This window comes from Marmota marmota, unplaced genomic scaffold (assembly GCF_001458135.2).
Source record: "Marmota marmota marmota unplaced genomic scaffold, marMar, whole genome shotgun sequence".
Lineage (NCBI taxonomy): Eukaryota > Metazoa > Chordata > Mammalia > Rodentia > Sciuridae > Marmota > Marmota marmota.
In genome coordinates, this window is record NW_026000242.1 from 21,198,145 (window position 1) to 21,224,922 (window position 26,778).

General features: G+C 34.5%; 1 protein-coding gene across 5 annotated transcripts in view; it reads left to right on the forward strand.

The window, feature by feature from the left end:
- The window catches only part of Trpc6 (transient receptor potential cation channel subfamily C member 6), a 174,243-nt gene that overhangs the window by 132,135 nt on the left and 15,330 nt on the right, over nt 1-26,778 (forward strand). For 2 of the 5 annotated variants that reach the window (XM_048795993.1, XM_048795990.1), the window contains exons 3-10: nt 8,021-8,203; nt 10,128-10,292; nt 14,341-14,557; nt 20,191-20,424; nt 22,738-23,002; nt 24,290-24,485; nt 25,489-25,692; nt 26,324-26,392. In XM_048795993.1, coding sequence (XP_048651950.1) covers nt 8,021-8,203; nt 10,128-10,292; nt 14,341-14,557; nt 20,191-20,424; nt 22,738-23,002; nt 24,290-24,485; nt 25,489-25,692; nt 26,324-26,392 — 1,533 coding nt within the window. Of the gene's footprint in view, nt 1-8,020; nt 8,204-10,127; nt 10,293-14,340; nt 14,558-20,190; nt 20,425-22,737; nt 23,088-24,289; nt 24,486-25,488; nt 25,693-26,323; nt 26,393-26,778 lie in introns of those variants that run through there. The other 3 variants (XM_048795991.1, XM_048795992.1, XM_048795994.1) reach the window with 2 other exon arrangements.

A 26,778-nucleotide genomic window follows, 5' to 3' on the forward strand; every position in this document is an offset into this window, starting at 1 on the left:
CCGCCGCCCCCGCCCAGCTTAAACAGTCAAGCTTCTCGGAGTTTCAGGAAATAAGGCCGCTCAGTTTGCAGAAGTTGGACCAACTCTGGTCTGGTCTGTCTCACAGGGACCTGAGAGATTGTTTATCAGGAAATCCTCCCACCTGTGTCTTCAAATTCTTTGGCTCCCTTTCTACCTGAAAGGCATTTGAAACATTCTGTGCTTATTTGCACATTTAAAAAACTGATATCTCATTTTTTTTGTAAATTTAAATATTTTTAAAGAATGATTTCTGCCTAGTGTACACATTACCATTCAAATACAGAACTCAACTTGCTCTCTTAGATGTATGCAGCGGACTCTAAATGCTATGATTTGGTGCTGATCATTGGCTGTTTTAAAAATACGTGACAATTTTTAATCTTCAGAATAGTCACATCTTCCTTTTTCTCCTTGAATTTTCATTTCTAATCCAATTTCCTCTCCAAAGTGATTTCTAATATAATATTTTCTTACTGTAAAATCTCTTAACAATCACATACACACACATATACACCCTTATGTATATATATGTATATGTAAAGCATATATATAAAAGTATGTAACATATGTGTATATGATATTTTAGAATTTGTTTATTTTTCCTGTGACGATAGCCTCTAGGTATTAAAAATTTTTGAAGAGAATTACCATTATATCTTTTATTAATACATTTGATTAAAACTACATAAATTGAACCCAGTTGTTCAAAATAGCAAATATATGTAAATTTTGAAAAATTTTACCTCTACAGTATACTGTTCTTCTTGGGAATACATTTTTAGTGGTATTAACCATGTTCACATTTTTGCTATGTGTTTAGTGAAAGAAAAATGTGTATACAATATAGCTTAAAACTACTATATATCATAGCCAGCATGTTAGTCTTTGTTAATAGGACATAGAAATTATTAAATATTTTATCAGGTAAAATTAGGAGGGAATTGATTATAGTTGGAATGAATATTTTATGTGACTTGAGAACTAATTACTGCTTTATGCACACTAGATCTGAAAGAAATCACATAAATGTCTTACACATGGATTTTAATAAGTATCCTTTGAAATTTTGAGTCCTAAGAACTATTTTAAGTCAGATTTAACTCACTAACCTTCTGTGCCTTGCCCATGTTGAGATAATTTTCTTTGAAGTTGATGATATGTTCAAAAGATGAGTATTAAGATGAGTATTAACCTTAAAAGAATCACTTCCTTTTTAATACATGAAAAGGAAATTTTTTAGTACAATAATCTCCCTGTATCTGCAGGGAGAAGACCTTCAGTGAATGCCTGAAACCATGGATGGTACCAAACCCTACATATATTATGTTTTTTTTTTTCCTATGCAGACCTACACAAATAAAATGCCTTTTTGTCTCAATAAACATTCATTGCACTTTCTGCTGTTTGAGGTGTGAAAACAAACCTAGCACAAATTCGCTTTTCCCTCTTCACATTTTTACAGATAGAAGATTCATTCATACCATGGGTCTTAGCAAACTCAGCATGTAATCTTTTTTTTTCCTCAAGTCAAGAATTTCTACTTTTTACTTAAAAGAAGCACTTAAGGGCTTCTCTTTTGGCAAATATGCAATTGCCACACTCTTAAGCTTTAGGATCATTATTAAGTGAAATAAGAGTTTCTCAAACACAAGCACTGTGATACCACAATAGAAAATTAGATAATAAGATGGATGCTAAGTGACTAATGGGAGGCAGTATATACAACATAGATGCATTTGTCCAAGGGATAGTTGATGTCCCAGGAGGGACAAAGTGGAAGAGTGAAAGATTTCATTATGCTGCTTAGAAAGGCATACAATTTAAAACTTATGAAATGCTTCTCTCTGGAATTTTCCACTAACATAAACAGGGGTAACTGAAACTATAGAAAGTGAAACTATGGATAAAGGGGAGTATTATATCCAATAGTCCTTACTGATGCTCTGCTCTTATTGGACTTTCACTCAAGAGGGATGCATTCTTTGACAATTTTATAGAATGAGGAGGTGAGCTACATTAAAAATTATCTCTATTTCTGTCACCATATGTCACTGTATGTATGAACTGAAAGGATTATAACATGAGCCAACGTGTTGTATTTCTATCACTGTTTCATCTTCAACAAAAATACGTATTAATGCAGGACTTCCTGTACTTTTATAGCTCCTTGGAAAGTCTCTGTGTTTCTGCTTGAAGACAACTAATCTATTTTATGATGGTCAGAGAATAAGAACTTTCACAACTACTTTCTAAGCTCCAATGTATAGCTTCTCTAAGTTCCCTCCATGTTTTCTACTTCCATAATAATCCATAGTCCATTAACAACAGAGACTAGGGGGGTCGCTTCAGAATATCTCAGGCAATTTTAGACTTGTACCTAGAATATTCTAAGCCAAACAAGTTTCTTTATTACTTGTAACACCAAGCCTGTAGCTGGCTCCAAGCAGAGGTGTTTTTTGAGTCAGCTTTTTCGCTTCTGGGACTAAAAGATCTGACCAGAACAATTTTAGGCGAGGAAAAGTTTATTTGGAGGTTCCACAGTTTAAGTGATCTTAGTCCATAGAAGGCCAGCTCTATTCCTCAGGGCTTAAGGTGAGGCTGAACATCATGGGAGAGGAAAGCAGCTCACATGATGATCAGAAAGCAGAGAGAGAAGTCTCCACTTGCCAGATACAAATATACCCCACGGCTACGTCCCCCAATTCCCACCTCCTCCAGCCACATCCTACCATTTCAGTTACCACTCAATTAATCCCTACCAGGGGATTAATTCACTGATTGGGCTAAGACTCTCACAACCCAATCATTTCTCCTCTGAAGCTTCTTGCATTATCTCACATGTGAGTTTTTAGGGGACACCTCACATCCAAACTATAACAAGAGGGGACACCAGACCACAAAAAGAAATCTAACAGATGGAGCAAGAACAAGAAGAAAACCAGTAGGCCTTAGAGAGTTGTAAGCCTTTAAAAGGAGAATGAATATTCAAAAGACTTTTTACCTTGTATTATTGTATTGTATATTTCAAATGAGCTAGAAGGTTTTGAATGTTCTTACCAAATAGAAATGATAAATGAGGTGATGGATATGCTAATTATCCTGATTTGATCATTGAACAATATATAAATGTATTAAAACATCGTATTTGCTCCATACAGACATATGATTATTATCTATCAATTACAAATAAACTAAAAATTTTAGAAAGAATTAAAAAGTTTTTACTCATTTAAATTCAATATTTTATTGAATCTTAATCAATAGCTTTAGGCTTTAGTAGCATGAAAACTTGGGCAAATTAAGCTTAAAACTGAGTTAAACCTAACTTCAGCTGCACACACAGACTATAAAAAATAGAATCCTCAAATTGGCTGTTTTTGATATTAAAAGAGAGGCAATATTCCTGATTTATATTCTTGATTCAAGTCTAAGATCTTCGCGGGAATGAAAAGCTTAAAGGGATACAGATCAATACCAGGGTCAGTCTTGTCAACAAATCCATTTCCCTAGATTTCTGATTTCCTTTTAGTATCTCACTCTGTACCTATGATGGTCTCTAAGCCCTTTTCAGAATGTGCTTACATGGTAGTTTGTAGCAATACACAATGTTTCCTTTTATCTTTCCTAAAATAATTTATTTTATATAGCAAGATGGTCCTTATCACTGTCATTCTGGATAGATAGCTTTTTTGGAGCTTTTCCAGCTCCTTTATGTCTTCCTAAAAGTCTGTGTGCTGACATGCACATGGCCCTCCAGATGCCTCTGCTGCAGACTTTAAGAAAGAGGGATGGTGGAGAGACTCGCTCGTGCTGTGTCTGTTTCTAAGTCATTGCTATGTTCTGGTGTATAATGTTAAAAAAGTATCTAGTATTGTTTGGGAGAAATATCCTGCAATAGACTGGCTTAGAAAAGTAGTTTTTGTTAGCAGGAAGGCAATATGATTGTTATCAGAACTTCCAGGACTGCACTGGTGTCACTGACATGTGAAGTAGTCTGCACGGCAGAATCACATGCAGGACTGAGACTGATCAAAGAGAAGGAGGAAATATACCATTATTGAGCCTGATGAATTATTCTAAGTGATTTACACTCTGAATTTTTGATATAGTAACACTTAAGTCCTCCATAATTAGGGGAAAGGCCAGAAGTGAAGTAACTTTTCCAACGTCCAGATAGGTTTTTACCCAGCCACATTCTTCTCTTTGTGTCAGTCAAAAAATTTTATTGATCACCTATTCTATGCCTCCCAGTGTGCTAGGCTGTGCAGTTTCAATGAAAAGTAAGATAGAATCCTTGTCTTTAAAAATATTTGAGTCTGTTGAAAGGAAGCAGATATGTAAGCAAGTAAACATAGTTAAATGATTGTGTGTGTGAGAGAGCACGTGTGTGTTCTAGAAGTTTGCTCATTGAGTTTCCTTCACAGCTTAAAATGGATGGGTTAGAGAAACTCTCATTCTGGCAGAAATTTAGGTTATGACAAGTCAGCTTTCAGGGAGGGAAGTTAGTATGGCAATATGCTATAGGAGGGTCCACAGATCCCTCAATTTAATAGCTTTAATAGGACCTGAAAATTTCTATGCTTAGGTAAGAATAAAAACTGGTTATCCAACCATATGTTGAGTTAAACAAGCAGCCACTACTAATGCTAATAATCAACAGAGAAGTCAATAGAATCCGAAATAGCTAGCAAAATGTCTTCCTTTACTTGTTTTATAATTACACCCCATTTATTTTTACCTTTCCTGTGGAATAGTATCTGATTAACTTTTATGTCTCTTAAAACCCCACATAGGTCCTCCATAATGCTTGCTAATCATCACCACATCCACTGAGATGGAGCTCAGTGATCATTGTACCATTTAGTGACAATTATCCCAAGAAGTAGGAGAGTTCCAGAGTGACATTTGGTTTCCCAAGCATGGCTGGTCATTCATCACCATCTCAATAATAATATTCTCTACTTACCTCACATTTCATGTACAGATTTTTATTTTGCAAAACTTCTATCTTTTCAAGACTGTACTATCTATCACAGAACCAATGCTCAGAGCATGTGTGGATCATTGTTTAATTTCAGTGCAGATCACACCCAGGAATCCCAACATGCCTTTACATTTGTTAGTAAAGGTTTATAATAACTGATTGAGGACAGCTGGATATTGTTTATGCAATAATGAAAATAATAATAATTACTGCTGATTAGCACTGTCCTGTGCCAGGAACCTGGCATTTGTTACCTTGTATAATTTTCACAGCACCCTTAGAAGTGGGTAATACTATTGTTCTTGTTTCGCCATAAGTGTTATGAGGCTTTAAGTCAATTACTAATAACTAGGCTCAGTGTACTTTCAAAACCAGGTCTGCTCTTCTTACAGTTGATTACCAAGAACCAAGCCTTATATTTTTCCTGACCCTATTGGTTTCCTGGGAAGTCAACTTTATTCTTTCTATAGAAAGAACGTTCAGAGATTACAATTATAGGTCACAATATTTCTTCTACTGTATAAAATCCAAGGGTTTTAGGATGACATTTTGAAAGAACTATTTTAACAATATTTTGTTTTTCTGAATAGTCTCTAAATTCTTTTAACTATTATCAGTTATCTCTTCAACTGGAAGGACAATGGGCAAGCACTCATTTCTAATTTATTAATGTAAGGTATATGTGTCTGACCCAAAGACAACCCAGTGTTAAATCAACCTATTAAGTCAACCCTTTACCTTCGATTTTCCTCTCAAAGAACCACAATCTCAGTGGGTACACACTGGGTAAAAACTACTGCCAACATTTCATTTTAAATGAATTGACATGTCAAGTTGAGAGAACTTAGGATATGAAAGCATTTGTAAACGGATCCCTATGTTAAAAAAAAAAAGTTTGTGTTTCTGAAAGCAGAGTCTAATCCTTTATTTTTCTTCTTTTTAAGAAATAGGTATTTTTGCTTGAGAATGTTAATTAGAAAAAAAATCTAGGTTAGTTATTAAATATCACACAGCTGAATAGGAGTTTGCCATTCCACATAGTTTCTGCTAAAAAAATGTCCCCCACATTTGAAGGATCACATATGCATTCAAAATACCTAGTTATTCTTGAGCCTTCTTAGAATTCTAGACAGTATGGATTTTGGCTACTACTTTGTTATCTTTTAAAGGAAAAGGAATACTTTTAAAATTGAACAGTATATACAATAAAGCTAGGAACATCACATTTTGTTATAGCTCCATGAATGTTATGAATATACAGAGATGGCCTGTTTCTAGATTCTGCCTTGGATGATATGAAATAAAGTAGTTATACTCATTGAATGATTGATAAATTCTCAGTACCATATGAAGTACTTTGCATGTGTGATCACTTTAACACTTCTTTAATCTCACTTTCAGTTTTCTGACCTGTAAAATGAGTGTAAAAATAGCACTCTCAGAGTGGTTTGAACTTATTTAAGGTCACATGGCTAATAACTCAAAGAGCTTGGATTTGATTACAGGTCTTTGTAGCTCTAAAAGCCCAAGATCCTAACCACTATGAATAGTAGACGGGCAACATCTGCACTTCCACATCTCAACATTTATACCCTGGCCCTAATCAATTATGTTGTGAAAGGGGCAAAGCTATTTCCTCATAACCCTGTTTTCATAAATATCCAACCAGACACCCATTTAGAAGTAGTGTGGGCCATTCTTGGTCAAGAGATAGTTTGCTTTCTCAGTTTGCTTTTATAGAATCTGTTTGGACTTAGCAAAGTGTAGTCTATTAAGAAGTTACTGTTTTGAAGTTCACATGGTATATTTCATAGAGAGGAACCTACGTAGGTGTTTGACACAGACCTACTATGAAACTGTGCCCCAGATAGACTCCCCCAAATACTGACTTATTGACAGACATCCACTTACATGCAGATTTCTTCAGAAAGTTCCTCTTGATCCTTCCAAAGAATTTTTTTCAACCTACAACACATAGTAGTTTTAGGATGGGGAGAAAACTAACTTTGAATCTGCAAAGTTGAGTTTAAGAGCAAACTTTCCCGCTGAAACTGTGACTTCAGGGAACCTTAAATTTTTCATCTGTGAGACGGGAATAGCATTTGCCCCACTTGCTTCACACCCCATATTTATTTCAAAAAATCAATGTAGGAAAGCATTCTATGAAGAAAAGATGAAATGGCACTATTTTTAAAGGCAGGGACTTGGTGCCAAACAGATTTAGCTTTTAAACCAAATTTTAACACTTACTGGCTGCATGATGTTGACACATTATTAACCCTTAGCAAGATTATTGTGAAGATTAAATGAGATAATAATGATTCCCCTGCAACACAAAAAGCTCTAGCTAATAGGTTTTCTTGATTAAAATCTACATGTGTGACCTTATTAAGAAAATAAAGAGAAAGGAGATATTAGAAAGATCTGAATGAAGATGTGGATAAATGTTGTATAGAAAGATGACTTGAGTTTATGGTAATTTGGGCTTGACTTTCACTCTCTAAATGACTGCAGAATATTAGGTCACATGGTACAAGCTACAGAACAATAACAAAACAGTGAAAGCATTTTCAATAAGTTTTCTTTTCTCTAAGGAGAATCACTCAATTTGTAGGGTTTATATCTATACCTCATCTTTTATATATCTTTTATATATAAAGTTACTTGATAACAACAATTGGTTAAAACGATAACTGATATATGCTTGCTTCTCCTGGAACCTTTCCAAATGTTCAGTCTCTCAAGTTTATCAGCAGTTCACAAAATCTATCAAAGATCCATCAAATGTGCATTATGAACCTACATGAAATTATGACCATGAAGCATGGAATATACGCAAAGCACGAAAATGATGCTGTGGAAAGTATGTTAAAAAAAAAACAAAACTAAAGGTGAATTTTAATTTTTCTCTTGAAATGTACCATCCCTTAAGACGCTGGTAACTTCTGCTGTGTAACAGAGTAAAATCTGCTACTTCTATATTATTGTTTTTTTATTTTGCTTTGTTTTTCTTAGAATGACTACAAAAAACTGTCAATGCAATGCAAAGATTTTGTGGTTGGACTCCTTGATCTATGCAGAAACACTGAAGAAGTTGAAGCCATTCTGAATGGGGATGTTGAAACACGTCACCTGGGTGATCACAGCCGTCCCAATCTGAGCCGTTTAAAACTTGCCATTAAATATGAAGTAAAAAAAGTAAGGTCAGGCATGAAGCCCGTTTTTCATTATTTCAGTTCCTACCACTGCTAAATGAGGATGAAGGCTTGGCATTGTTAGACTAAGCTGGGTTTTTCTAATTTACAGTTTCACTAGGCAGATTCTCTAATGAATCATACACATGAGAGGCACTCAATCAGCACCACATGTCAGTTTTTTTAATTTAGACTTATTTATGCAGAACATAACAGTGATTGCCATTTTCTTGATTTAAGTGATGATATAAAAATAGCCTTGTGTATACAAATTATAAGGTGATTGTTGCATGATAGGGATCTCATTAGAGTATTTCAAACTCAACTACATTTTTCCATTTGTTGATCTTTTTCAATACAGAGCCAATACCTTTAATTCCTTCTTTAGAGCATTTGAATCCCCTCCAGCTGTATCTTTATCTGAAGGATGTTTTTTCAGTTTTTGTCTTCATGCAGTGGTGCCTACCCCTTTCCTAGGATATGTAAGATCTTTTTGTTCCCCCACCCCCATCCCACCCCCTCTATCGGAGATTGAACCCTGGGGTGTTTAACCACTGAGCAACATTCCCAGCCATTTTTATATATTTTGTATTTAGAGACAGGGCCTTGCTAAGTTGCTGAGTCTGGCTTTGAACTCATTTGTAATAAAAGTAATCCCTGTTTCTTGCAAGTATTCAAATAGTACAGACATAGCTTACCTTATTCTGTCCAACGCTTAATGGAGAGTGACTAACCATTGTCACATTTTTTTCCTCCACAAATTTATATCTTGGATATCTTCATGTATCAGTCAATAAATATCCACTTCTTCTCTTCAAAGTCTCCATTGTTGTATCAGTTTAATCAGTTTACTGTTTAAGGATGTTTACTCCATTCTTTAGATAGTAATTTATTACAATCTTGACTTGTTTGTACAGTGCACACATTTATGTAGCTTTTTTACTTGCATGAGTCATATCTGTAGACAAAATTCCTGATGTGGAATTGATATGTCAAATTTTCATTTTTAAAATTTAAAACGTTTGTTAAGTTTTCCTTCAAAGCAGGTGCACTAGTTTACACCCACCCACAATGTATAAGAGGGTTTACCTCTTCCACCCACAATGGATGTTACCAAACTTTACCATTAGGAGTACATAAACATTTTATCTAGTTTTAATTTATTTTCAAAGTTAACCATCCTTAAGACTCATTTGTAGTTCTTTTATATAATATTTTAATATGCTTTACTAAGTTCTATTTTGGGTTATTGTTTTTATACACTGAATAAGTTTACTCTCTGTTTTATATAAAAACTCAAATAATTGAGAAAAATATTTGTAAAAAATAAACATTTGAGAATAAAAAATTCTGTAAAAAGTGATATTTAAAGTTTTCTTAGTTGAATTTCTGTCATAAGAATAAAAAGAGCTATCAGTGAAATGGAACAGGCAACCCAGAAACAGACTGACATACAAAGGGGAAGAGCAGAAAATAGATTCAGCATTTTAGGTTAGTGCAGGAAATGTGGTCTAATTTTTAAAAAGTCTACACATTTAGGCTAGTGTAATCTTAACCTCACTTTTAATAGAAAGAAACACACACACACACTATGCACACACACAAATCACAAAAGCCCTTGTGGAAAATATTGATAAATCTTCTCATAATATCACATTTCAAAACAAATTTTATATGCTTTGAAAGAAAGCCTATTAGTCACAAAAGAAAAGCTTGATAAATTGGAATCTCCAAATTTATACCATATGTAATAGAGCCTCTTACCATCTTGCTTGATGTGTGTTAATTAGATGTTTCATATTTGTTCTTTAATTCCAGCAATATTTTTCATGGGAAAGAACAAAGCTAAATATTAGAACATGTGAGTATAATTTATGCTGAACCGTTCTTTAATCAAGCTGTTAAATGTTTTCTCACTGCCCTGCTAGTTTGTAGCTCATCCAAATTGCCAACAGCAGCTTCTCTCCATATGGTATGAAAATCTTTCTGGTCTAAGGCAGCAGACGATGGCAGTCAAGTTCCTCGTGGTCCTCGCTGTTGCCATTGGACTGCCCTTCCTGGCTCTCATTTACTGGTGTGCTCCTTGCAGCAAGGTAGGTCTGTGAAGCCTGCAGCTCTGTTATCTACCATAAGTATATGATAGGAGGGAAACATTCTATTTCCAAAATGAAAATTTCATGGAGGTATAGTAGTGTTTAAATAATCTGTTGTTCTTCATATCACAAAATAATACACTTTTTGCTAGGGAAACATAGAAGTAAAAGTGGAAGAAGAAAAAAAATTAACCTCTAATATTACTACTATTAATGTGTGAAAGAAACCCTTAGTTACTACATTAATTTATCGCCTTTCAGTCCTTTCCCCAGGCACATCTATGCATAAACTTTTATATATTTTAATGAAATCATCATAAAAATTATTGATTTCTACTCTTTGTTTTTCCTCTGGCAATGTTTGAGATGGGAGTTCTGTTTTGTGTTTATTTTAGCTGATAGGACCAGACAATCGTAAATGACAATCATGTAAATCCTCATGTGAACTTATTTCAGTTAAGAATATTTATATTAGGGACAAAGTACACTAGAAACCAACAACAAAGATAGCCTATTTTCTTAGCAAAATCTATTTGACCAGGCTTTGGTGAAAACAAGTTCCAGTGGACTTTGTATGACAAGAAAGCTGAGGAATATCTACCCACTTGTCTCTTAACTGTCTAGAAATTTGTGTCCTGAATTGCTAACAATCCTATTCCACATGTTTTTGAAGACTTCTTTTTAGATCTGATTAAGTTTATATGTGAGGCAAACTGAAATAATTCTAAAGCTGCCTGTGTTCTGGAGCATGTACATATGTGCTATGTGGAAGCATCAGCTGATCTCCCATTCTTCCATCTTGCCATTCTTAAACATGTACCCGGCTCATCTTCAGACACATATAACACATGGGTACAAACATATACACCACCATGCTCAACATACCACCTTCTTAGTTACATGGCTAATGTTTTAGCCATTTAGGGAGCTCTCAAAATGATTCATTCTAGAAAGCTGATGCAAAGCCATTCACACAATGGGAGATTCATACTTATTTCTAGTGACCGTGGTAGGAACTTCTGGGAACTAGACATTTTCTTGTGACAGTAAAATCCATCATCATAGTTTTTCCACCTTAAAATATATATAATCAAAAATCACTCTCTAGAAATAACATAAATGAGGAATATAAAATGAAAATAGTGAGATTTATTAGAATAGCATTTATTGTGACAGATTTTCTCCTAGAAAGTTAGATTGTTCCCTCTTTTCAAAGGAAGACAAATTTCACTTTGCAAAATAATTAAAAAAAAAATCTAAATGGTCCTCAATTGAACATAAGTTGCATCTATGTATATATTTTGTTCTACTTCAACTCATATTTTCTGTCTTTGGAGATTTAAGCTGAATTATCTGTTATCACTGTGATCTGTTAAAATATTCTTTACTAAAGTTAATAATTATCCTTTCCTATAACCATAAAATTCAAAAGCACAATGCCTTTTAGAGCATCTGGTGCTTTGAAACAGGTCATTTAAAACAGTTCTTTGATTTACACATTTCTTGAATTTTGATTGAATCCTAATTAACCTGATTTCCTTCACTATTTCTTCTTCTCTGGCCATGTTTTTTTTTCTGGCATTTGTTTTCCATCCTCATTTATGAGCAATAAGGCAAATAATCACATTAAGTGGACATTTCAAAGGATTTTTTTTTCTGTTTTACTTTTTTTTGGTCTTTTGAAACATCATGATAAAATCTATTTTGTAATTTTTCCCGTTAGCAATGAGCATAAACATTATTTGCAGGTCACAGGATTTACTTTTTACTGGAGAGGGGAAATAGCTTCCTTTGAATGGATGCTTTTAAGGTATATTTAAATATTTTAGAATTTCCAATATGTCCATGAAAATTGATTCAGATCTAGTTGTTGTAAGCATCTGTCTCTTCATAGAAGCCCTGTTTCTGTTTATACTTGGTTTTCTGTCCTCAGAGGGCTTTTCTCTTTCCCTTTCAAAAATTATTTGTCCTTAATTATTCACATTCTTCTATAGCCCAAATATTAGTTGCCACATGCTCATTACAATAATTATAGGTTATACTGTGACTTCAAATAGTCTTGGTTTAAGCTAGCCTTAACTCTTTTGATTTCTGTGTGTTGGATAATTAGGCATTTGGTCATAAACAGATACCTAAAAAGAGTATGATATATAACATTTAAAGTCAAGCATTTCTTTGTATTTACCCTTAAATATTTTCCAGGTACAACTGTTGTTCAACTTATTCCACAAACTCTCTCATTTTTATTTTTTTTTTGTTTTTTTTTTTTAAGGAAATCTGTTTATATTCCAGAAGACATAGATGGCAATTTTATTAAAATGGATAATTTACTTATGTTCCTAAAGCCCACTGACCAGTGACAACATTTTCCTTACTTTAAAATGAAATGCAACTCTCAACTGTTTGTAACAAAAAAATGAGGGAAATGAGAAAACTCACCACTTGGGTTTCCTGACAACCCACTTTTTGTTTGCTTTTGTTTGTCTGTTTGCTTTTTTTTATTTATTTTTTTATTTTTTAAGAAGAAGCAACAATGCCTGGTTTGATTGTTCACTCTCCCTTCAGAGTAAAATGAAGGAATTATATTATATAAGGGTGAATAGCCCAGTGGAGAAGGAAGATAAGCCAGGCAGGGTGCAGAGAGGTCAGGTGCTCCACTTAGTTAACCATACATTGACTTCAGAGATGTCCAGGAAAGCCAAGTTAAGCTTCCAGAGTTATCAAAATTATGGGTATTCTAATGTGGGTAGTCTTATTTTCAGCCCTATCTTATGTCCCCAACCTCATTTTGTCATCTTTCATTTCTTTCCTATTTATTTGGTTCTATTTTAATTTACATTATCTTGTATTTTTGGTGTCCTTGAAGCTTGTGTCTTATTCTTGCCAAAACAAGGCAAGTAATACATCATCTATCCACGAATTTCACTACTAGCAGATATTGCCCCCAGTTCCATTTTGTCCAAAACAACCTAATACATTTCAATTTGAAAAAATTGGTTTAAAATGTATAAGTGCTTTTTCCATGAGGAGATGCTGAATCTGGCAATATGTTTTTGTTTGCTTGACTCCGTGATTAAAATAAATCACATATACAACATAGAATTAAAATTGTATATATGGCATACCATGGAGAAAGAAAGACACATTGATGTTTATTATTATGGGCTCTCCCTTTTGGAAAACAAGCAAACAGATTACACACACATACTGAATTTTGTTCCCCATTTGAAAAATGCCCAGATTCCCTGAAACACAATCTAGTTCCTCTGTCTCCATAGGCTAAGATCTATCTATGCATTTCAGACAAATAAATGTTATACTATAGGGACACTATAGTTTTTACCATCTCCATATTTCTTACAAAGAATCTGATTTTCACATAATTTAGGAAATGTGCTCATTGTCACTCAGTTGATGAGAGAATGAAGCTGGAATCTAACCTGAAATGTTGGACTTTAAATCCAGTATCCTTCCAGGACATTGTTCCAATACATTATGGGAACTCTTCTCCCACCCTGTCCTCAGTTGGAGTTTCTCTTTTTGGTACTCATGATTTTTAATCCACTTAAAATTTCACCAGGATAGCAACTTCAGCTGCCTCAGTGGCATGAACATAAATGAAGTAGACGTGAAGGCAACAACAGGGATTTATACACTGCAAAGAAGATTCAGATCAATATTTTCATTGTTTCCTCAATACTTAAGGCCCACTATATTAATTTACTTTCTCTGAATAGCCCTGATATATGTTCTGTGTTTTTTCACCAATATCATATAGTATCTTAAGAACTTAAATATCCTTGATATAAAATTTGGTTTATTCAACTATTAATTAAGTATACCAGCACATATAAGTGAAGAATGTGATCAAAATGTTATAATGGCATGGAAATATTATTATAACACCAATTATATAAATATAAATAATTATTTTAGGAGGACTTTGAATTATGCAGAAGTTTTTTTCTTATGTGTGTATGTATGTGTACGTATTTTGCAAAATGCACAAAACAAAGTTAAGATTTTCTTTTGGTGTGTGTTATGACAGATAGGAAAGATAATGCGTGGACCATTCATGAAGTTTGTAGCACATGCAGCCTCCTTCACCATATTTCTGGGACTTTTAGTCATGAATGCAGCTGACAGATTTGAAGGCACCAAACTTCTTCCTAATGAAACCAGCACAGATAATGCAAAACAGCTGTTCAGGATGAAAACATCCTGCTTCTCATGGATGGAGATGCTCATTATATCCTGGGTAATAGGTAAAGGCTGATTTTATGTCATCATTTCTTTTTGCAGGCTTAGCAGTTGGACTGAATGACACTAATTCTTTCACACATCAATTATACAAATATATGCAGCATGACACAATGCATCACACATCATGATTTCCTTTGTGTTTTTAAAGCACAGTTGCCTTGGGTTCATTATTGATGTCCTAGTCTCCTCATATGCCATGTTCTTTTTGCATTTTTAAAACAAAACAAAACAAGAACAAAAAAAAATCAAAGCAAAAAACAGGAAGAGAACATCATGGTATTAAACAAACCCCACTAGTGATGAAGAACTATCATTCATATTTTTGGAGAGCTGAGATTTCAAATTTGAATACAACCACATGATTTTATGTTGAGATTTAGTAGAAACTGAAGCTAATAGCCCCTTGCTTTTATTAAATATTTATCATATGTGCCAGGAATTTTTCAAAGCACTTTACATACATCAAATCACATAATCTCTCTGTGCCTCAGTCTTCTGGCATGTAATATATAATAACATCCATCTTTTGGACTTATGTGAGGATTAAATAGCTTGCTTTAGATCTCTCAAATGACAAATAAAGAGAAAGAATTCAGTCTTATTTACTATATGTTTTTTCCTTAGAATTCAATATATCCATGTCTTGACATTAAATATAATACAAATGAGATAAACATTTCAAATGTGTATTTATTAATAAAGAAATTCAATAGCTATTAAGTGTCTTTGTGAGGTAATAAGGACACTAAGGTGAATGAGAAGCAGTTTTTGCACTTGAGAAATGTAAGTCTAGGAGACAAGTCAATAAATCAATCAGTAATTAAGCTCAACGTGACAAATGCTATACTTTGGGAACTGTTAAGATCTTATGAATATATACAAATTGTGCATCTAAATCTGAGTGAGGTGAGGTGTGGAAGGGGCATGGAAATTTTACCTGGATAGTAGCTTCAATTTGAGACTTCAAGGAAAAGGAAATGTTAGCTGGACAGAGTGTTTGGGAGATAAGGATAGTGCAAGGCTTGGGAACATTAGATGCAGAGTTGTGGGACTCCAGGGTCTGGTGTTTGTGGATGTGGATAAGAGGAGATAAGGGTGATGAAATGGACAGAGGAGATTTTCAGTGGTTGGTGATGTGATCAGATCACATTTCAGAAAGGTCTCAGTGGTTCTGGGGTAGAAGGTGGCTTCAATGAGTGGTATTTCCAGAGGCTGAGACCCAGTTGTGTGATCTCTGTGAGGAGGATGAGGGCCAGAACTCAGGGGATGATGGAAAGGACCTGAGAGCTGCTTAAAAGATAAACTGCAAGGAACTTGGTAATTCTTACACATTGAAAGGGAGATCTGTGGATTCATAGGTCAGTAGGTGGTGACTGAAATTCTGTAAGAGGAAGAATATAGAAGGAAGTCCATGCTTGGGACTAGGAGAATGAAAAGTTGATAAATACGTTTAGGTTTGGCTTTGAAATGCCCATGGAATTTCCAGGTGGAAATGTCCACTAGGTAATAGAAAGTATGATTCTGGTAAAAGCTGATGGATAAAATTCCAGCCATCCTCAATTTCCAGGTGGCACATAAGGCTCTGAGTATGCATAAAGTTACCTAGGGTGGTATTATATAGGTGTAAAAAGAAGAGAGCACAGGGGATCTGCCAACTAGACTTTTAATAGTCCATAGCTTCCTTTCCACCCAGACCCCCCTTTCCCATCTCACCTCCCTTCTGTTACTTGGAGAAAAATCTTGATCACTTTTCTTTTACTTCTGGGCCAGAACATGTTTTTTTTTGGCTTCTTCACATTAGAGCCAAGTGGGATGATCAATTGAAATATGAGGAAGAACTGTGAAAATTATTGAATAATTATTTCAAATGCATGTGAGTTAATTCAACATACATTAGAGAGTTATTTATTCGAACCTTTGAATCTCTTCATTTTCTGGATACATTTGAAGGAAAAAGATTAAGTAGTAGCTTAACATGTAAATTGTATCACTAAAGTAATTATAAAGTTCAAATAAAGAAGAGTTCTTTAATTTTCACTATTTCTTGTTTAATTTTTTATTATGGTTTCTTTGTTGACTCATTAGTTATTTTTTTAATATTTATTTTATGTGGTGCTGAGGATCGAACCTAGTGCCTCACACATGCGAGGTGAACGCTCTACTGCTGAGCCAGAGCCCCAGCCCCTTCACTATTTCTTTTCTAATTTAATTGATGAAACTAAAACAAATTGCATTTCACCTCTAATATCTGACTTAAGAATAAATAGCCTTTGGATATTAGACTAATAACCTATGTGCTATAGTTTATTTTAAATGTATTAGAATATGTACAATATATAATACAGTGCTTGGTGCATAGAAAATAATCAATAAATTTCAGATAATTAGATTTTTCACTAAGAGTCTATGTTACTTCTATGTAGAGCTAGCATTTCATACCGAATACCTATTAGGCAAGATTCTTTTAGTTCAAGATGAAACTTCGAAAAAACTAAGTTTTATACAAGAGCATTAGAGAAGATGAATGTTCATTTATTTCTTTATTATGATAAAGTAACTTTATCATGATAAAGTAACCCTCCTCATAGTAACTTTTTTATTATAAACTTCAGAAGTTTTTTTTTCTTTTTCATTTAGAAAGGTAAACCAAGACTATTAAATTAACCTTTACTTTTGTGAATAAAAGCATTTTTCTTGGAATTCTTGTCCTATTCACCTTTGTATTTCACTTCAGAGACTATCTGTGCTTATTTAAAGGGAAAATAATGAACAACACAAAACAGATAGCTATGTATTTATAGCATGTTAGACTCCTGGTTCAATTATTGACTCTAGTAATTATCTCCCTTTAAATTGTTGTAGAACCTTCTGGAAATATTAATAAGTGGCCAATCTAGTTTAGAGCCTGGATGTATTACATTTGCTTGAGGGAACAGATTAACATTAGTGATCACAGAATTCAAACTTATCTAATTTTTAGTTGAGGAAAAAAAGCTGAAGGATAGAGCTAACGTTTCAGGACATCTTGACAAGTCAGAATGGCAATGAGACTAGGGGTGGTGGTAAGGGGTTGAGTGAGATCCAGGAAACCTGAGGCGTATTTATTTGGAGGGCCCTATTTAGAGAAAAAGAAGACAAAACAGCCCTGGACAAAGCATAGGCAAGTAGGGTATCTCAAAGCTGAAGCTTCATTAGCTTTACCTTAAACCTGTTCCTGCTGGAGAAGAACAAATTTAATGAGCACACAAGTGGGTTGTTTGTTAAAAAATTTTAGAGGCAGAGAGAGCTGATTCATTCTCTACTGCTCTAGAGGGCAGAAATAGAACCAACAGATCCACTTTGAAGGGCTATTCCTGAAAATTTGACAGTGGGATGAGCGGCCTTTAGAAGGAGCAAGCACCTGTCTCCAGATGCATTTGAGAAGAGAGGAGAAATAAGACACTCTCGCTTCAGGCAAAATAGTTCAGGGTTTTTGTTTTAGTGTGTAAGCTTCAGGAAGGCATCATTTGTACCAAGAATTAGAGAGAGAGAGAGAGAGAGAGAGAGAGAGAGAGAGAGAGAGAGAGAGAGAAGATAGAGAAAGGGAAGATTTGAAAACTGCTGGACTGTATGTATTTTTTTTTAATTTTTTATTGTTGGTTGTTCAAAACATTACAAATTTCTTGATATATCATATTTCACACTTTGATTCAAGTGGGTTATGAACTCCCATTTTTACCCCATATACAGATTGCAGAATTACATCAGTTACACATCCATTGATTTACATATTGCCATACTAGTGTCTGTTGTGTTCTGCTGCCTTTCCTATCCTCTACTATCCCCCCTCCCCTCTTCTCTCTCTACCCCCTCTACTGTCATTCATTTCTCCTCCTTTGGACTGTATGTATTCAGATGTCGCTTCAGTTTGTAGTCCCTATGCTTGTTGCTCTGAATGATCCTCATCTCCTGTTGAGGCTTGCAGGATTTTTCATTTCTGTTTTGAGACAGAGAGGAGAGACGGGGGGAGGGGGAGGGAGAAATGCACTCATGAAGTATTTCCTATTACAAATTTGACCCACTAGAGTACATGTGAATTCAATTCTTATCCCTTTTTAACTTGAAAGAGCTGAAAAGCATTAGTGAAGTTGTCTTCAGTTCACATTTTCTATGCTACACTGAATGCTGGTTTTGAGAAAAGCATATGACATGCTCTTGGAGGGCAGAGGCCATGATATTTTCTTCATCTCAACAGGGCTCCATGGCCATTTATTTGGCAGGTTCTGTGACAAACATTTAGGACAAATGTGAGAATTTGGGGCAGGTGGTTGCTGATAAGCAGAGAAGACTAATTTCAACCATAGACTTTGAAAGTCCTCCTGGTGGAAGGAGGTTTTGATTAGTTGTTGGTATTTGGATTATATTTCCTCAGATGGCTAGAGGGTCAGATAGATATCAGAGAGCAGGGTATCTTAAAGTAACTTACTTTTAATCAAGTAACAATCTCCAAATTAAGAAATAGAATATGTACTAATTGCTGTAACTTCTTCTCATCTTTCACTATGCTTGTTTTAAATGTGAACTCACAGTATACATAATATTTTAAACTTTTAAAATTTAACTTTATAGCATAATGATTTTTCAGATGTGTGTTAGGTTCTCCAGGAAACAGGCACAATGATTAAATGTACAATAGTTGGATTGGGAAAAAATGGAAATTTTATTAAGGAACACTTTTTGTGAGAGAAAAATGAAAATCTTGCTGGGAAGGTTGCAAGGACTTTCAAATTTGGATGCAAGTCTAACTCTAAGGGTTTTAGAGAGGGAAGGAAATCATCTTAGGTTGGGGGCATCCTAGCTCTCAATGCAGACTAAAGCAAGTTTGGCAAGAAATCCTGAGCCAAAGTGAACCATTAGAAGAGACCCATGGATCCTAAGAAGGGGCACCCTCAGTCATTGGCCAGGAGCAGCCATGGGAGGCAAAGCCTTGGATAAAAGATGTAATGATTTTCAGAAGGTAGTACCTGAGGTCCATGGACAATGAAATTCTTGTAGTTGGAAGTCAGTAAAGCACATTCTCATGGTCCCATCTCCCTATGAAAATTAATAAGGTATCATATCAAATCCCTGTTTGATTGCCTATCTGTGGAAGTCCCATTGGTTTTTCTATTTTAAGTGTGTCAGAGTGTTTGTGTGTTTTGGGTATTATAATGAACATCTTCTGAACATTTTTCTGTGTGTACAAATAATAGATCGATAGAATGCTTTTTGTTTTAGGCATCTTGATGAAGTTTGTCAGATTGCATTCAGGTGATATACTGATATTGCTGGACTGTGATTGGTGGGGATGTGAGAATTATGGCTGTGCAGGAAAGTTGGGGCCAAATTTGGAAGGATTTTGAAAAGGAAATCTCTCTTAATCATGAGAATCATCTTCTTGTATCACTTGGATCAAATGGCTAACAACCAATATCTGTTGATGATGGTTCCCACATCTCAGATTATTTTTCTCTTGTCAATAAACATAGTTTGCATTTGAATTATCTATATACAATGGAATACTATCAGGCTGAGAACTTTCAATTTTATTTTGTTTCATGGAAGAGCTAAGGCTAGAATGAAATTGACTTGATATTTTAACCTCTTTTTGATGCAGGTATGATATGGGCTGAATGTAAAGAAATTTGGACTCAAGGCCCCAAAGAATACTTATTTGAGTTGTGGAATATGCTTGATTTTGGTATGTTAGCAATCTTTGCAGCATCATTCATTGCAAGATTCATGGCATTTTGGCATGCTTCCAAAGCTCAGAGCATCATTGATGCAAATGATACTTTGAAGGACTTGACAAAAGTTACATTGGGAGACAATGTGAAATACTACAATTTGGGTGAGTTTTCATTATGCAGTCTATATAAATTCATAAAAATTCAGAATTTTCTTATACAAGAGATGTCACTAGTAGTCGGTAACTGCCCAATTCTCCTAAAATTATTATTTAGTTTTAAACATCTGTTTTTGAAGGATGAGCATCTGTAAATGAAAAGTCCTACTTTGTGCTTTTTTTCTTTGATTTATCTACTGGGTAGAAATATCTCTTAATCATGAGAATCATCTTCTTGTATCACTTGGATCAAACGGCTAACAATCAATTTCCATTGTTGCCTATCTCATCTCTTAGATTATTTTTCTTTTGTCAGTAAACATAGTTTGCATTTGAATTATCTATATACAATGGAATAAATAAAGTCTAGCTTTATAAAAGAAGGAAAGCCTGTCATTTATGACAACATGGATGAACCTGGAAGACATTATACTGAGTGAAATAAGACAGGCACAGGAAGACTGCAAGAGCTCACTTATGTGTGGAATCTAAAAAAGTCTGACTCATAGTAGAGTCATGGTGATTTTCAGGAATGGGGAAAAGATGACCAATGGTATAAAGTTGCAGTTAGGAGGAATAAGTTCTGATGTTCTGTTGTACAGCGTGATGACTATAGTTAATAATAATGTACTATATACTGGAAAATTGCTAAGAGAGTAAATTTTAAGTGTTCTCAATATACATGAAAAAAAGTATGTGAAGCAATGAGTATAGTAATTAGCTTGATTTAATCATTATGAAACATATATGTCAAAACATTATATCATATATATATATATATATATATGTAATTTTTAAAAATCCACAACTGAGTGCTACTTCCATTTAAAGACATATAACCTATTTGAAAGCAAAGGAATATTTGAGTTCTTTCAAAGTACTCCCAGTAAAATAAGTAATACCACTATTTCCCAACCAGGCTTTGAACTAAAAAACAATGTGGAGGCCTATAGTAAGCTCAAATATTAATGAAATTTAGGGTAGATGACATAGATCTATTAGTCAATGGGATGGATAATATTGAATCCTAGAATTAGTAAGACTTATTCTCCCAGTTTCCAAACAGCAATGGACTAGAGCAGTCCTTCCCACCAGGAGGGGGTGGCAGCAAGCACCTAATCATGGGAGATACCTCTGTGGGGGACACAGAAGAATTCCTAAGAGGGTAGTGCTGAGCCATGTACACCCAATTAGTCAGTCATCCCAGTTTAGCAATTAGATAAGTCCCCTATCTTCCCAGGAGACAAGTGACTAAGGGGTGGAAATAGTTTCAGTTATTTGCTTAAGAAAAACTCCCCCTTGTTAGAAATTGGAGTTGGGAAAAATATAATCCCTTGAATACTTATTTCAAACCCTCTGATAACAAGCTAACACTTAATTGGCACCTCTGTGGGTTTCATGGCTATATCATATAAGGTCTCCTCTTTGCATTATAAATTTTTAGTGTTTATTATAATCTTTAAATACTTTAAAAATATGAATAATTTTTAGAAGATTTCTATCTATAGATAATGCTACTATTCAAAGCACTATAAAAAGGAAACTACATTTATTAGTTTTTTATTATCTTTTCCTAATTCTACTATTCAGAAAATAAGTGAATACAAATTTATATTTTCTCTGACAGTGTTTTGCTTTTTCCTTCATAATGGTTTTCTTGATTGGGTTTTGATGACTTGATATAATAATGCCAGAAAAATTCACAAATGAATTTTTGCAACATTTTTGTGGTAAAATAGACTTGTTTGAATAACTGATAAAAATTATTTCTAGTAAGTTTAAATAACTGCAAGTATTCCATAGGAACCAAATTACATTATAGTATAATTAGTTTAAGACTAAAAAATAGGAGCTACAATTTATTAAGTGCCCAGATACTTTCTAAACACTGAATATATGTAAACTTACTGAATTTTCACAACAGATAAGAGAAATGGGAGTGACATTATCTCATTTTTAGAGAGGGGAAATAAACAAAGAGAAAAGTAATTTGAATAAGTTCTTTCAGTTGTGATTATCAATATTATATTGATAGTTGATCAATCAATGTACAGGAATTCTCAGTTACTGAGTCTATAGGTTCAGCACTTAAATATTATGCTATACCCTTATGGGAAATTGCTAGCAAACCAGAAGTCATCATCTTCTCAATGAATTCAGAAGCTCGAATACAGCTGACACTAAAGAAACCCTTTAAGATCAGAGACTTCATTTGTGAGCTATATTTTTAATGTAATTATATATGATATTTTTTTTTCTCAGAAAAGAAGTTATCTACATAAGAAACTTACCATCACTCTTGTCTTTGATTTTTCCTAGCCAGGATAAAGTGGGACCCTTCTGATCCTCAAATTATTTCTGAAGGTCTTTATGCAATTGCTGTAGTTTTAAGTTTCTCCAGAATAGCATATATTTTACCTGCAAATGAAAGCTTTGGACCTCTGCAGATATCACTTGGTAGAACAGTAAAGGATATCTTCAAGTTCATGGTCATATTCATCATGGTGTTCGTGGCCTTTATGATTGGAATGTTCAACCTCTACTCCTACTACATTGGGGCAAAACAAAATGAAGCCTTCACAACGTACGTTGTCTCAGCTGTCTCGATGATGGAAATTGCCGATTGAATAAGCATTCATTTAGCATTGTTCATATAATTCCATGCTTGGGTAAAGACTTTCTCTCTTGTTCTTTAGCAAAATGTGAGATCTTAAAATGAGATCTAAAACATAGGAAACTAAAATAACAATAGCTAACTATTTTAGAGCCAGTTATTGTAGTAAATGCCTTTAAGAATAACTTAATTATCCACATTCCACAGAAGAAGGAAATTGAAATTCACAAAAGTTAAATAATTTGCCAAATGTTCCATAGCTTCTAGTATGTGGGAAAGCCAGTATATAGCCTCTTTTCAATGACTAGCATCTATTGCCCTAAAATGCTCTCCTATTTACTAGGGATCCTGGTAAATATGATTAACAGCTGCATTCCTAATTCAATTTCTCAGAATTTATCATTGGAAAAGTTCAAGTTATCAGTGATAACAGAGTTTTGACTAAAGTTCACCATGGGCACATGTGTTTTTTATAAAATCTGTTTGGAATCGATTACTCAAATGTTAGATCTTCAGTGTTAAAATGAGAAAAACCAACTGAAGCAGAACCTACTGTTTTCCATATTCTTCTAAAGTTCATTTTTTTCAGGGAAATGAAACCACCTGGGTTAAGCAGATGGGTTTAGCTCTGATGAGTCATTATGCCTAAAGCATTGGAATTTCTACCTAAGGCATGTCAGTGATTTGGGTAACACTGACTGTGTGTACACTGTTATTTTTTTCCTTAAGATGCATTCTATTGTTTTTTATTTATTAGATATGAGTAGAAGCACAGATGGGCCAGAGACCTAAGAAGACTCTAACAAGTTATATTATTTTTATTAAGCAATACACTTAACATTTTCATTGTCAAAGTTATCAGTTATTTAAATGTTAGTATCTTTGGTTATGAAGTTATGTTATCGCACTTATTGGTTGCCTATTCTGTGCCATAGATATCAAGTTACATGCTTCTTAAGAACACTGTCACCAATGCTTGCAACGATCTTAAATATTATTCTAGGGGATATAGCTCAGTTGGTAGAGTGCTTGCCTTGCATGCATTAAGCCCTGGGTTCAAACCTCAGCACCACCATAAATAAATAAATAAATAAATAAATAAATAAATAAATAAATGTTATTCTATACATTTGACAGAAAAGAGAAGTTCAATGTTACTGAATCAACTCAATTTTACTGTTGATTTTACTACTATTACTATATATATATATATTTATATACTTTCTTACTTTGTTTCTTTGTTTTCTTTGTCCCCAGAGTTGAGGAGAGTTTTAAGACACTGTTCTGGGCTATATTTGGACTTTCTGAAGTGAAATCAGTGGTCATCAACTATAATCACAAATTCATTGAAAACATCGGTTATGTTCTTTATGGCGTCTACAATGTTACAATGGTCATTGTTTTGCTAAATATGCTAATTGCAATGATTAACAGTTCATTCCAGGAAATTGAGGTATAATCTCTACACATCTGTATAGTCTGTGTTTCATATTTTGATTATTCCAGGGTCCAGCTAAGCAGTGGGATGAAGTATGAATTACTAGTCTTTCTTTATTGTTTCCCTGTTTATTTATTTAACCCAGTAATCCAGAAAATTTTAATTCTGTACTTTTCATCACAATATGGAAGGGGGGGGGTGGAACTGTAAGGCATAAGGAGCATAAATGTCTTTATTTTAAAATATGCTGAGAGCCACGGCCGAGTCTGTATGGTCCCTGGCATTTTGCCAACAGTATTGATTGACAGGCGAGGCATTACTATCCGCCTCTGCCGCAACTTTTGAGTTCTCGCACTATTTTGGAGTTCTCGTGGGGATTTCCGGGGATTCCCCGAGAGTTCCCATTGGTTGGGGAAGTGCAGGAGGAGGGATTTCCGAGAGAGATATTTCCGGCTGGGGGTTTCTGGAGAAGCCTCGTGGCGTTCGGGAGGATTCCCCGGGAGCTGTGTGAAGTGTTTTCCTGCAGTTTAAAAATAAAGTTTGTTCCTGCTTCAGTGGCTCGTGATTTGTGCCCAGCCAGACTGCGGCAAAAATATTCAAAAACTATTGCTTATGAATAACACTATTCCCCAACTTTTTTGAGTGATACTTAAAACCTATCTTTTCTCAAGTTGGGAGTGATAGTGATAGTGGTAGTGATAGTTTTTATTCAAGAAATCTTGGTCTGTGTACTGAATAATGCGTGATTGATTGCAGAATAAGAGAGATCATTTTTCAGTGTTTTTCAGAGTGTAGGAAAATATATTTTTATCTTTCAGTATTTTTATTTATAAACACATGTGAGTTTTGAGAACTGTAGTTGGTAAAACTAACAAAATTTTAAATATATTTAGAAAAGACTGTGTGAGTAAAGCATTAACATTTTGAAAAAATCCTGGAGTATTTTTCAGAGTGTTAGAACAATTTTTTTTTTGTGTGTGTGCATTTCCCTGCTGAACAGTCATGTGTATCTGTGTAGGATGACGCTGATGTGGAGTGGAAATTTGCAAGGGCGAAACTTTGGTTTTCTTACTTTGAAGAGGGAAGAACACTTCCTGTTCCCTTTAACCTGGTACCAAGTCCAAAGTCCCTGTTTTATCTCTTACTGAAGTTTAAAAAATGGATTACTGAGCTGTTTCAAGGTCATAAAAAAGGTTTCCAAGAGGATACGGAGATGAATAAGGTAATTTAGTTGATCTTTATCATTATGCTCTTAAATACTATGACCATTGTAATCACTGAGCCACACTCTAAAAAGTGTCAGTCTGTGATGAAATGTCCATCCATCCCCCAATACAAGTTCTTTAATGTATTAAATGCAACACTGTTCTTTGCTTTATGTGTTTTGACACAAGCACTTTGGAAAAGTTACACAACGCTGTTCAAATAATATATTACATTATCTGAAGTGGGTACCAAAAGGGAGAGTTATTTTGGGCTCCATGTTTGGCATGGTGGCTACAAGTTCCTTATTTCACCATCCATTTACAGAGCCAGGTAAGCATCAGCCATTGTTTATGACTGGTGGGAACCTGGCACACTCTTAAATAGCTTTTATATTGGTTCAGAAATCAATTGCTCACATGATACATGGTAGACCAGTGTTGGCACTGAATAGCTTTAGAAAGAAAGGTCCAAATATACTGATTTGAAACAATAATCCCATGAATTGATGCAATTGCAAGAAGACATAAAAGAGAGGGTAGGATGCTTGCAAAATGTTCAAATGTGTTTATAGCACATGAAGAGTGTTGTGTATCATTGGGGGTCCCGGGCAGAGGTTTTCCCTGTGCAATGATCTCTGCTGGTTGCAGGACACTGCACCAAGAAGAGATGTGGAGACACTAGGTAGACCCAGAAGAGGAGAACTAGGATGGGAACAGGTATGTTGCCATATTAGGGAGAATTGAGGGACTGGGAAGTTTTTTCTGAAAAAAGGAAAATTGAAGGGGAACAAGAATATTTTTAGACTACCCACTTTTTATTAGGAAATACATTTATTTTTTGTCTCTTCAAAACTAGGAAAAGAGGTAATGAGCAAAAGTTACAAACACTTCAATTTTAATTTTATGTGAGCACAAACTTGTAACAATAAGATTTGTCCAACAGCGCAGCGGGCTGTCTTAGAAAGTAGACAACTCTCTAAAACTGCAGATAATAAATTCTGGATGACAGATATTAGGAATTTATACAAGATTCTTCTTCCTAAGTTGGTGGGCAGTTGGACCAAATGATTATGGAGGTCCCTCACAATGATCCAGTTCTATCA